Genomic DNA, 12,898 nt, shown 5'->3' on the forward strand with positions numbered 1-12,898 from the left:
TATATTTCACTCTTTTCCACACCCATCCGTTCATCTATAGCATACTCAAATATTCAGCATTAGTAAAGGCAGGTAGCCTTTGCTTTCACAACATACATTATTCAGCTATGGTTTGCAGTGAGACACTGGGGCAAGGCAAGACAAAAGCATTTTCATGGAACTTTGTAATTCTATTCTTATGCCAAGAACCACAACATTCTTGTTAATAAAAAACTCACATCTAAGTGTCTTGGAGACAGATACACCCCTGCCCCCCCAAGGCATTAAGATTTATACTGTACATCACTGTTTTGAGAACAGATGATGCTCTTAGATTTAATTAGCCAATTATTTAGTCCTATTTTCTATTTCATTTTTCTTGAACATCTGTTCAAATTTGGGGTCCTAAACTGATTGCATCTTTCAGAATAAAGACTGCAGAAGTAGTTCCATGCATTTGTTTTCTCTATAAGACCAGTAGCCAAAAGCAGCATATTTCCAAAATAGATTGGTGCAAACCACCACTGTGTTTTTCCAGTTATTACACATTAAATCAACATATTTAAAAAAATTCCAATGCTATCGGCATTAAAAAAAAACAAAACAGTAAAAGATGTCACCTGCAACCAGATGCAATAGCTTTGTTTCATTTGCAATATACAAGTTACTAATTCTTTTGGCCTATACTCAAAGTATTAAACACTGCATTCGCTAGACATTAATTCAGGTCCTAATTTCACATTACTCTTTCAAAAGGTCGACTACACAGTTTTCTACACAGAATGTTGCTCAAATTTATTCTATACTTTTAAAGCAATCTTTCTTTGAAGTGAACTCATGTAAGTACTCAAGACCTCACGCTGTACTGCTGCCTATTTCATAGCTGTGCATTATGCTTTCAAACCACTTTCTTTGTCACAACTTGAGACCCATTTATCTTAAATAGTTTTCTGCATTTCAATTTGAAAAGAAACTCAGTCATGTGATGACATTCTTCACTTCAGTCACTCAGAGGATTTAGATATTTTAGGCTTGAATAAGCTAAAACAAATGTATACAACAGCTGAAGTCATCTCTGACAGGCCATGTGATATTTAGACTGGTGACCCTTCTGTGAACCAGAGGCCACACCTGAGTAAAAAATAAAGCTAACATCCACCCTCACCCCATCATGTTATACATTAGGTGGTCATATATTATTTATTACATTTCAATATTATACCCATGCTACTCATTCTTTAATCAACATCTACTTATCCAGTTAGGAGCAAGAGTAGAGAACAGGATTTTCCCCTCAGACTGTTAGGGGAAAATGGTCTGCAGGAGGACATCCAGCAGAAGGGCGCCTGGCATCAGCCAGGAGCCTTGCTAAGGTCTGGGCAAAGATTCTCAAAGAACAGGTCCAAGTCATATTTAGTACGAGCAATACGTTATGTGCCAAAGTATCCTTTACAAGTGAACCTGAGTGACTCAGAGTGGTTTTTAGACCAGGTCAAAGCAGGGGGGAAAAAAAAAGTTGCAAGGAGGTCATATTAAATATTTATCGCTGCCCAGAAGACCATCAACAACTCAACTCTTAGAGACAGAATTAGGTTTGATTAGGTTTTGCTTTTTATGTTGAAAAGGGTGATTACAGATTTGTTTTGTTGGGCTACTTTTCTACCATCCAAGTGTTACACTCTTCTCCTTTATTGGTTTTGGCTGAAGCGCACCCTTTCAAGTCAGGATTTTGAAGCCAAGATTTGAGAAGACTGGTTGTTCAGACTTTAAATTTCGTTTCAGATGCTTATTACAGGCACTTAGTTTAATAGTGTGCGTGGGGGGGATCCATAATCTGGAAAAACCCTTCTCCTCAAAGATCTAAGTCAACTCCACTAGAACCAGGTAACTACAGGAACAAATAAGCCTCCTCAAAAGGCACAGATCCTAATTTCTACACCCCGAGTCCATAAGTCTTCTAAACTAATAAAACCAGCAGCAAAAAACCACAGAATTATTTATTTTCAGAAATAATCTTTAAATGTTTTTGTGTCGTGACCTACACAGCAAATCAAGGTGTCTGTACAATTCTTTCCACTGGTGGAAGCAGTGGCCAAGTCCAGAACTTCACCCATTATAAAACATTTGCAATCAGGCAAGCAAAAACAGATGGCTGTGAGCCACACGTAGCCCTGAAAAGGAAGTTGTGCTTGAGCACATGACTGGCAGTAGAGCTGTACCATTTTGAAGGCTGCCATTAACCTACACCCTTGCTGCAAAAGAAAATGACCCAGCTGAGAACACCAGATTCCAACCATGGATCTTCCCTAAGATGTCACTGGACACTCAACATCAACCAGCAATGGACTGGTAATTCACTGAGCAATCGCTGCTATCCCCTGCCTTTGGAAAAGTCATGGAGTCATGCTCAGACAGCTAAGGAGGGTTTAAGAACAATGTGATACACCTCATTTATCTTGGCCCCATGAACATTTTGTATGCAACTGCAGATTCAGGAACTGGTCAAGGACCACAGGTGACTGAAGAGCAGTGTTTTTCAAACTAAATTAAAATACACAATTGTAAAATACGATTACAGGCCCTATTAAGGGTCTTGCATTAGTGACAGGCATCTCTAAAAGGTGTCCAAGAAAATCAGCCATGTCACAGCTAACCAGACACTTGAGGTAAGTGTCAACATCTCAGCATTCTAGGAACAACATTACTTTTCTTTTTCTAGAAAACATACTTTAAGAGGCAGTCATAGTCTTAAGTTAGAAGTGACTTCATATATGAAGTTCAAAACCACTATCCTCTTATTGACCCTATAGATCTCTGGAGGGAGGGAGGGAGGGGATCATAAATTCTTCATATTATATACTTCCCAGACAGGGTGAAGTAACTATGAGATAGAGGAAACTCCTCTTATTTATGAGGAATTTTTCCCCCAGAAGCTTCACTCTGGCAGGCACTAACTGTATGTGCATAAATAAGCTCTAATCAGCCAAGTACAGAAGCCAAAAGTAGTACAAACAGGATGCCCACTTTGGGGCCTAGAGGGGGTGACCAGACAAAGTGAAAGATCTACAAAGAGAGCAACAGCTACTGCATTCTATTACTACAAGCAAGTACAGAACAAAGTCATCACACATCAGGGAAGCAGCATTAGGCAACAGCTACAGCTGCTTAGTTAACATAACTGATGGTATTGACTCCGTGTCCTGAGTCAGATAGCCAAATTCAGAACGAGTTTCAGAAGAAAGTATAGGTTAGTTGCCAAAAATCAAGTCAGGCTATCCCTTAAGACAAAGGAGCAACTCGGTGACCAAAGCTCCTTGTGACTGCCATTGCATATCGTTCTTGGGGTAATCATCATTGCTCACATTGAAAAGTAAGCAAATTAACACATTAATTCTAAACCGCAGTAGTTGTATTTTTTTTTCCACCTTACTCTTCTGTTTGTTCTGCTTCTTTCTTCCACATCTTTGTATGCAGATCTTTCCCTTTCCAGGTTACGTATTTCCTCCTCTCCAAAAAATGATAGATTACGCAGAGTTATCCTTTTCTCATGTAATTTTTGTATCCCCTGTTGAGCTCTATACAATAATAGTTAAACTGCTGCTACTGCTCAAGTGTTCACTGAGAACAAATTTCTCATTGTTTATATGACAGGCATTGGTAGAATTGCGGACCCTCTTGTTCCCCAACAGTGCATTACTTTGGGCACTGTGAAATGCAAACAGTACTATTTAAGGTATATATGTAGGAAAAAAACTAAACAACTGTAGTATTTAATAAGGCATAACATATTGGACACATTTCAATGAAGTATATGACAAGTCTGAGAAACCTTAACTTTAGCATTTCAAACACAAAGTTCAGAATTGCCACTGTGCTTCCACAGTTTTTGTATCTAATACTGACAAAGTCATATCAAGCTTTCATATGATTTATTGCACTGCATAATGATAATTTCACAGTTGCATCTCAGCAGAAGCATTTAATTAAGCAATTAAGAGGAACGCAACTTACATATTCCTTCACATTTTTTGTCTTCACAGCTTTGTACGAGGAATATGCAGGATACAGCATCCCAAACACCAGTCTATTGGAAAATAAAGAGAGCTTTTAGAATCTGTTATGTTGTACATGACAAAGTATTGACAACACATCATTACACAGATCCAACCAACTCAGTTAAAAAAAAATGATAATAATCTGTTTCCCTAGCTTGAAAAAAATTCACAACATTATAGGCTGCTTGGAGTAAATTTGGCAATACACAAAAATAAAGTAGCACCAACAGACAAGGCTATACGTCCCTGCAGACCATGCACAGTTTCCTAAGTCTGCCTCTAACAGATGAAGTAGTGTAAAACCAGTAGCCCTTCTGGTTCAGCTACAAGCAAAACCAGCCCTGCAGCTTGTCCATACCAAAGGACTGCTTCCACAAAAGCAGTGCTACCACACTTAGATATGCTAGATGACAGTATAGAGGGAGTTGTTAGAGGGCTCTCTTTCAAATACCCCACAAGAGGATTTTTAAAGTGAGGTTTTTTGGTTTAAAAAAAACAACAGGATGAGTATTATGAAATATCATCTCTTTTTGCTAGAACTCTAACAGCAGCACATGGAAATGGAGGCAAGAGGGAACTAATCCAGTTTTGCTCAGACAGACAATTTCTGCTTAAAATTCATCAAGCATATGGTATAGAGCCTGAGCAAGAGGATGCCAAGCAATCCATGATGAGAACAGGAGCAGATAGATCTGCTTTAATGAGAGTTTGTTACTACACAGTATTTTCAACTAAAAATCTTGGCCACAGAGTGGTGGAACAGTTCTTTATGGTGAAGTGAACAGCAGTAGTTGCCATCTCTGACAAATCCAAGAGCTCCATACTTTTGCTTCACTAGGTAGTTACACTTTGTAGAAGCCAGGCAATTACCTGCCCTTAACTCTAACTGGCCCAAAGCAGCAGTTACAGAACAGTCTGGCTATGTCCCTGCAGCATCACTTCCAACACACTCAGAACGGTTATGTGGGAGAACTTTATACTTCTAGGGATCTCCACAGATCTTCTAAGAAAATTCAGAACTCTAAAGTAATTTGTTTTCTCACATTACACTAAGGAAGATGCATCACATCATGTTTTCAAGAAGAGTACAGCTGTGGCAGATCAGGCATGTAAAATTTCAACCCAAATGGTTAAAGTTCTCTAAGGTTAGTAACTAACTAAAAATTAAGGTTTTATAGTGGTCTGGTGGCTTTAAATGTTGCTCTACCTGTCTCACCTACAGAACACTGTATGATGCAACCCAATTGTATTTTGTTGTTAGGCCCAGTAAAGAATTGTAAGAAACTGTAGCCTGTTTTTTCTCACAACTACTCCAAGAGTCTTCATCTTCTACAGGATATTATTTGCAAAGACTATTACAGAACTTTCCTAGTATACAAGACATCAAAGCAAGTTTGACAGTTCAACCAGTTTGATATAACCTGTCTTCCAAACACCTCTCTGCAGCATAGGTAATAAACCTCTGCTTGTTAGGAAGCCTGTTTTGAATACTATGAGTCACCTCCAACAGTAAACATGTAGTACATAAATGACATTAAAAATAAAATATGAAATTGTTAACAGCAAGGGTGAGACTTTCCAACATCACTGATACCACAGAATGTTCCTCCATCTTCAACGTAAGAAATGGACACCTGGTAGCTCATAGAAGGAGGGGGGAGGGGGTCCATTGTTTTTAAAAGACAGACATACTAGTATTAAGCTATAAATGCAGTAAGTGAAAGGGGGAGGAAGAGATTATGGCAAGACAACCACTGAATCATTCAGGCTTGGAAGGGCCTTGTGAAGTCATCCAGTCCAATCTCCTGATCAAAGCAAGGTCAGCATCAGGTTCGGACCACACTACCTAGGGCTTTGTCCAGTCAGGTCTTGGAAATTTCACAACCTCTTTGGGCAACCTGTGCCAATGCTTGATTAACCTCACAGTGCAAGCTTTTTCCTTATACCCCGTCAGAACCTCCCATTCAAGTTCATGACCACTGTGTCTCTTGACCAAGTTGCACGGCAGGAGAACAAGCCTGGTTCTGTCTTCCCAGTAACCTTCTCGCAGGTATGGTGAAGCTGCTATTTATTAGGTCCCCCAAAACCTTCTCTTCTCCAGGCTGAACAAGCCTATCCAGACTCTACTCACAGGTCATGTGCTCCAGCCCCGTGAACACCTTTGGTGGCCTCTACTAAACTCTCTCAAGTTAATCAACATCTTCCTTGCACTGAGAAGCCCAAAATTAGACACAGTCACGCGTATAAATCCTACATCTAGCTTCCATCCTCTCCTGAGGATAACTGTCAGTTATTCCAAGGAAATACATATTTTCCTCATCACTTAGAATAAAAAAATTATAGAACAAGACTATTCTCAAACAGAGCTTGTATTTTCTTACCCTTCAACAAAGTCTTAAAAAAAAAAAAAATTTTTTTTCCAGTGTCTCAAATTCAATTTAAAAAAGAATTACTACCCAGTTATAAGCAAGATTAAAAGCCAGTTAATCACATATAGCCCTGTTCCAGAATGCAAGAGTTTCCAAAACACAAGACTAGATCTGAACAAAGCTTTTGGGGCACATTTGCAATCTGTTCATACTTGGGGCCTGTCCCCATACAACAAAGCATTAAAGCCTGACAGCAGCAAAGGAGCTGAAGAGCACTTGGGAACATCCACATGATCGGATTCCTCTGTAACGGGAAGGGATAGTGTACTGCACAGCTGTTACAATACTGCATACAGAAGAACATAACTGATATACCATAGTGGCAGTTTTGTTCAGCAGTGCAATACACATGAACAATTAAGGCATGAATTAATGCTGTGGTTTATAATCTGGAGACACATGTTCAGAATTTCAGTCAATGCTAAACTTTGAGTCAAAAGATGATGGTTCCTCAAGCACTTTACTAAGTCAGGCTAAGCTGCCACTTCACCTACAAGTTTCACAAGTGGAAATGCCTCTTGAAAAAGCCCTGCCTATTTGAATTGCAATTCAGCATACTAATCTGTAGACGCCTATCCAAACACAACAATTCATTACAATCCAAAGACCTTTCAACCAAAAGTCAAGGGAAGCACCAGTTCAAAAAACCCTGAATGGTTTTATTCTGCCCAATTAGAAAAAAATCCTGACAACACATGTTAAAAACTTCACTTCTCCCAAATAGCATGAGATCTGGAAACAGAAGGAAAATTAGATCAAACACCCTTAATTTGGATGAAATTCTGTAGAGAAGAGCTCTTCCTCTCCTCTTTGTCCCTGTGGAATACACTGTTCAATAACCTGGCTCTAATGGCTTTCACCTTTCCTTGTTCTTCTGGCTGAAATTACAACCATAAAATATTAAAGATAAAGAAAGCCTCATTAATCCTAATAATGTAACATAGACTTTGATGGTGAAGTTTCTTTGAATAGAGAAGAGACACAAAAGAGGTTCCTGAATATCATAAGCACTAAGTCAGAAGGCTGCATAACTATATGCAAGAAGTTATTGGTCAAGTATGCACCTCATCCAAATTCTCAGAGACAGTCTAAAGTTATTCTTATAGCTACTAGTGGACAACATACATAAGTTTCTTCCTGTGAGGACTAGGAAACAGAACCAGTTTCTATTTCTTTAGCAGATTTTTTTTTTTGTCTATACTTTTCCATTCACACTATCCTCACGTAATATTGCTTTTATTAAAGAGTTTATTTTTGAATTTAAACATCAACTTATGCCCCAAATGTGACATTCTCCAAGATCTGGTAGAAACAAGAATTGGAACAGCATGGAATTTGAGAACACTACTTCTGAAATAACTGATTTTCAAGCAGAAAACTTATTATAGTAACAGCAAGAGGATCTTTAAGCTAAGTTAAAGAAGTCCTCACAAGTTAAAAGAGCACACTAGCGCAAGAAAACACCATAAATTAAGTTGGTAGGAAGGATTTCCTAGTTGGAGAAAAGTATTATTCAATATTGGTCAAATCAAGAGTTGCAAGAATTCCACTTAATTCCTACTGCATACATAAATGACTTGTTCACCTCTGAGAATATTACAGGTGTCATGATGAAAACCTCAGTTTGGAAAGTGTGCTTGTTTTTGCTTAAATCCTCACCATACACATGTGCACACACACACACGCAGAGGCACATTAAAAACATGAAGGCAGCACCTAAAATAACGTTAGCTTCCAGTAGCCAACATCACATTAGTTCACAGGCTCCGCTAAGACCTGAGATCTAATGAATTTAAGGTGGGGGAAAAACAGCAAGGTTATCAGCTTTTACTACCTGATTTTTAGAGTTCTTCTAAAATTCATTATTAAAACCAAAGAACAAGAAACTTAAGTAACACAATATGTTGTTATACATTAGCGTTCAACATTGCTGTAACATGAAAATGTTACTAGAACTTTGTCACTTGCCCAGTGATGGGGTGCAACCAGATTTTGCATCTCCTTCCTTCCCTCCCCCAAAGAGGGGTAAGAACAAAAAAATACCAGTACATTTAGCCAGTAATAATAGGAACAAGTTTTTATTTCCTTATGTCCAGAGTTGACACTAAGTATGGCATAACTTTGCTGCCGTTGGCATCACTACCTCCTTCGCATGGGCAGCAATCATCCACTCTCAGCTAAAGTTACCAGACTTTTTTTTATTTTTTATATTTTTTTTACATATTTTTTTATATATATATATTTTTTTACATATATAAAAAATATACAGCCTACTCTTTGCTGACCTTAAGCTGCACTCACTGGCAAATTCAGTTTTGCCCTCAAGCTGTGTGTCATAGCTGAGTATACAGACAAAAGAGTAGGAGAGCTCACTGTAGCTGACTGAAGATAAAGGCAGAAACACACGGAACAGCAGCAGCAGGAAGCCTTGCCAAATCAGTGTCACTGTCATAGCTAAGACAGCATGATATCTTCTAATAGTTTTCCTGTTCAGATAGATATCGAAAAGCCCTCAAAGTTTTTAATAACACTTACTGCCACAGAAGTGCAACCTTTTTCTGGGTATTTCTCAGTAACCATAAAACATGCTTCAAGAGTGTGCCTGATCATCCCAAGACTTCGCAAATTTAAGAACTTTGGGTTTTTTGGGTTTTTTTTTTAGACGCAGTTTGTTCTTCACAGTGTATATCACAGAATCACAGAATCACTGAGGTTGGAAGGGACCTCTGGAGATCATCTAGTCCAACCCCCCTGCTCAAGCAGGGTCACCTAGAGCACATTGCACAGGATTGCATCCAGGCGCATTTTGAATATCTCCAGAGAAGGAGACTCCACCACCTCTCGGGGCAACCTGTTCCAGTGCTCTGTCACCCTCACAGTGAAAAAGTTTTTCCTCATGTTAAGATGGAAGTGTCTGTGTTTCAGTTTGTGCCCATTGCCTCGTGTCCTGTCGCTCGGCACCACTGAAAAGAGTCTGGCCCCATCCTCTCGACACCCTCCCTTCAGATACTTGTACACATTGATAAGATCTCCTCTCAGCCTTCTCTTCTCCAAGCTAAACAGGCCAAGCTCTCTCAGCCTTTCCTCATAAGAGAGATGCTCCAGTCCCCTAATCATCTTTGTGGCCCTTCGCTGCACTTGCTCCAGTAGTGCCACATCCCTCTTGTACTGGGGAGCCCAGAACTGGACGCAGTACTCCAGATGTGGCCTCACCAGGGCTGAGGAGAGGGGGAGGATCACCTCCCTCGACCTGCCGGCAACACTCTTCCTGATGCACCCCAGGATACCATTGGCCTTCTTGGCCACAAGGGCACATTGCTGCCTCATACTTAACTTGGTGTCCAGCAGCACTCCCAGGTCCTTCTCAGCAGAGCTGCTTTCCAGCAGGTCAACCCCCAACCTGTACTGCTGCATGGGGTTATTCCTCCCCAGGTGCAGGACCCTGCACTTCCCTTTGTTGAATTTCATGAGGTTCCTCTCTGCCCACCTCTCCAGCCTGTCCAAGTCTCTTTGAATGGCAGCACAGCCCTCTGGCATATCGGCCACTCCTCCCAGTTTGGTATCGTCAGCAAACTTGCTGAGGGTGCACTCTGTGCCTTCATCCAGGTCATTGATGAAGAAGTTGAACAAGACTGGACCCAGTACTGACCCCTGGGGGACACCGCTAGCTACAGGCCTCCAACTAGACTCTGTGCCACTGAGCACAACTCTCTGAGCTCTGCCATTCAGCCAGTTCTCAATCCACCTCACTGTCCACTCATCTAACCCACACTTCCTGAGCTTCCCTATGAGGATGTTATGGGAGACAGTGTCAAAAGCCTTGCTGAAGTCTAGGTAGACAACATCCACTGCTCTCCCCTCATCTACCCAGCCAGTCATTCCATCATAGAAGGCTATCAGGTTGGTTAGGCATGATTTCCCCTTGGTGAAGCCATGCTGACTACTCCTGATCACCTTCTTTTCCTCCACATGCGTGGAGATGGCTTCCAGGATGAGCTGCTCCATCACCTTTCCAGGGATGGAGGTGAGGCTGACTGGCCTGTAGTTCCCTGGGTCCTCCTTCTTGCCCTTTTTAAAGACTGGGGTGACATTGGCTTTCTTCCAGTCCTCGGGCACCTCTCCTGTTCTCCATGACCTTTCAAAGATGATGGAGAGTGGCTTAGCAATAATGTCCGCCAGCTCCCTCAGCACTCGTGGGTGCATCCCATCAGGGCCCATGGATTTGTGGGTGTCAAGTTTGCTTAAATGATCTCTAACCCACTCCTCCTCCACCAAGGGAAAGTCTTCCTCTCTCCAGACTTTCTCTCTTGCCTCCAGGGTCTGGGGTTCCTGAGGGCTGGCCTGACCAGTAAAGACTGAAGCAAAGGCGGCATTCAGTAACTCTGCCTTCTCTGCATCCTTCGTCACCAGGGCACCCACCCCATTCAGCAAAGGGCCCACATTTTCCCTAGTCTTCCTCTTGCTGCTGATGTATTTGAAGAAGCCCTTCTTGTTGTCCTTGACATCTCTAGCCAGATTTAATTCCAAACGGGCCTTAGCCTTCCTCGTCGCATCCCTGCATACTCTGACAACATTCCTATATTCCTCCCAAGTGGCCTGTCCCCCTTTCCACTTTCTGTAGACTTCCTTCTTCTGGTTGAGTTTTGCCAGGAGCTCCTTGCTCATCCATGCAGGTCTCCTACCTCCTTTGCTTGACTTCCTACTCATAGGGATGCACCGCTCTTGAGCCTGGAGGAAGTGATGTTTGAATATTAACCAACTCTCTTGAACACTCCTTCCTTCCAGGGCCCTCACCCATGGGATTCCTCCAAGTAGGTCCCTGAAGAGGACAAAGTTTGCTCTCCTGAAGTCCAGGGTTGCGATCCTACTTGGTGCCCTGCTGCCTCCTCGCAGGATCCTGAACTCCACCATCTCATGGTCACTGCAGCCAAGGCAGCCCCCAACCTTCACATCTTCCACCAGTCCTTCTTTGTTTGTTAGTATGAGGTCCAGCAGCACACCTCTCCTTGTTGGCTCCTCCACCACCTGGGTCAAGAAGTTGTCACCAATGCTCTGCAGGAATCTCCAGGACTGTTTGTGCCTAGCTGTGTTGTCTTTCCAGCAGATATCGGGGTGGTTGAAGTCCCCCATGAGAACCAGGGCCTGGGATTGTGAGGCTACTTCCAGCTGTCTGTAGAAGGCCTCATCAACTTCCTCATCCTGATCAGGTGGCCTGTAGTAAACACCCACAACAGTGTCACCTCTATTAGCCTGCCCTTTGATCCTTACCCATAAGCTCTCGACTCGCTCTTCATCCACCCCTAGGCACAGCTCAATACATTCCAGTTGCTCTCTCACATAAAGAGCAACTCCACCACCTCGCTTTCCTGGCCTGTCTTTCCTAAAAAGCACGTAGCCATCCATGACAGCACTCCAGTCATGCGAGCTATCCCACCATGTCTCTGTAATGGCAATGAGATCATGGCCCTGCGACCGCACAGATATCTCTAGTTCTTCCTGTATTACATAATACAGTCTTACAGTTTAAATTGCTTTAAAGCGCATGACTTAAACACTCATTTCAGAAGCAAAGCAACCGACTTTGCATTTGACTGATAACTGAGAATCAGTCAAGTCACCTGTACACCCATGCTCTAGCACTGAACATACTTAAACTGGATAGTATACAACTCTAAAGCTTCTGTGAAGAAAAAACAACAACAACAACAAATATCAAATTAAATCCTCCAAGTCTCTCAAAATGACTACCTGCATCCAGACTCCCAAAATACTAAGCCATTAAACCAACACTGCATTTAAGACCTCAGTCTGTTCACATTGCTAAAGAATTGCCATCAGCAAGGAATACTGCCCAAAACTTTATTCTTTTGTTCCTCTTAGATGCAGAAAGACAAGAACCACAAGCACTCCTTAATAATAAAAGCTATTAAGGAAAATCATTCAGTCTGAAATTCTTTAGGGACAGTGTTATTTGCTAAGCTCCCTTTCCTTAACAAGGCTGCTAATAGAGATGACACTGATTTGGCCACCCACTGACAGACTGAAGATCTTGGTATACACTGATACAGAGACGGACATTTGTTAATGTGTGCATCTGCACAGGAAGCACGCACCTACATCCTGCAGAATCACTTGACAGCATCTGGTAAGTTGGAAAATTAGAAATTTCCCTCTCCGTCTCCACAAAACTGTGGAAGTGAATATAAACACCTGACATATTTCCTTACACTGACTAAGCCCAGTTCCCCTTCCCAGTGGCAGTGTTTACCTTGAAGTTATGACAGAAGCATCTTCTGTTCCAGTTATATACACATACAAAGTTTTATAAGAGCTGGTAAGACAACACAGAAATACTAGAAGTATTGCAGATGACTCCCAGCTGTGTGTGTGGCATCAAAGTCTTAACTGCACTGTAGTATCTACGCATGAACTAGG

At 41.6% G+C, this 12,898-nt stretch overlaps 1 protein-coding gene across 2 annotated transcripts in view; it reads right to left on the minus strand.

The window, feature by feature from the left end:
• The window catches only part of REEP3 (receptor accessory protein 3), a 45,210-nt gene that overhangs the window by 18,875 nt on the left and 13,437 nt on the right, over positions 1-12,898 (minus strand). For both annotated transcript variants that reach the window (XM_067299771.1, XM_067299772.1), the window contains one exon: positions 3,991-4,063. In XM_067299771.1, the coding sequence (XP_067155872.1) occupies positions 3,991-4,063 (73 nt within the window). The remainder of the gene's footprint in view (positions 1-3,990; positions 4,064-12,898) is intronic.

Source organism: Apteryx mantelli, chromosome 7 (genome assembly GCF_036417845.1).
Source record: "Apteryx mantelli isolate bAptMan1 chromosome 7, bAptMan1.hap1, whole genome shotgun sequence".
NCBI lineage: Eukaryota > Metazoa > Chordata > Aves > Apterygiformes > Apterygidae > Apteryx > Apteryx mantelli.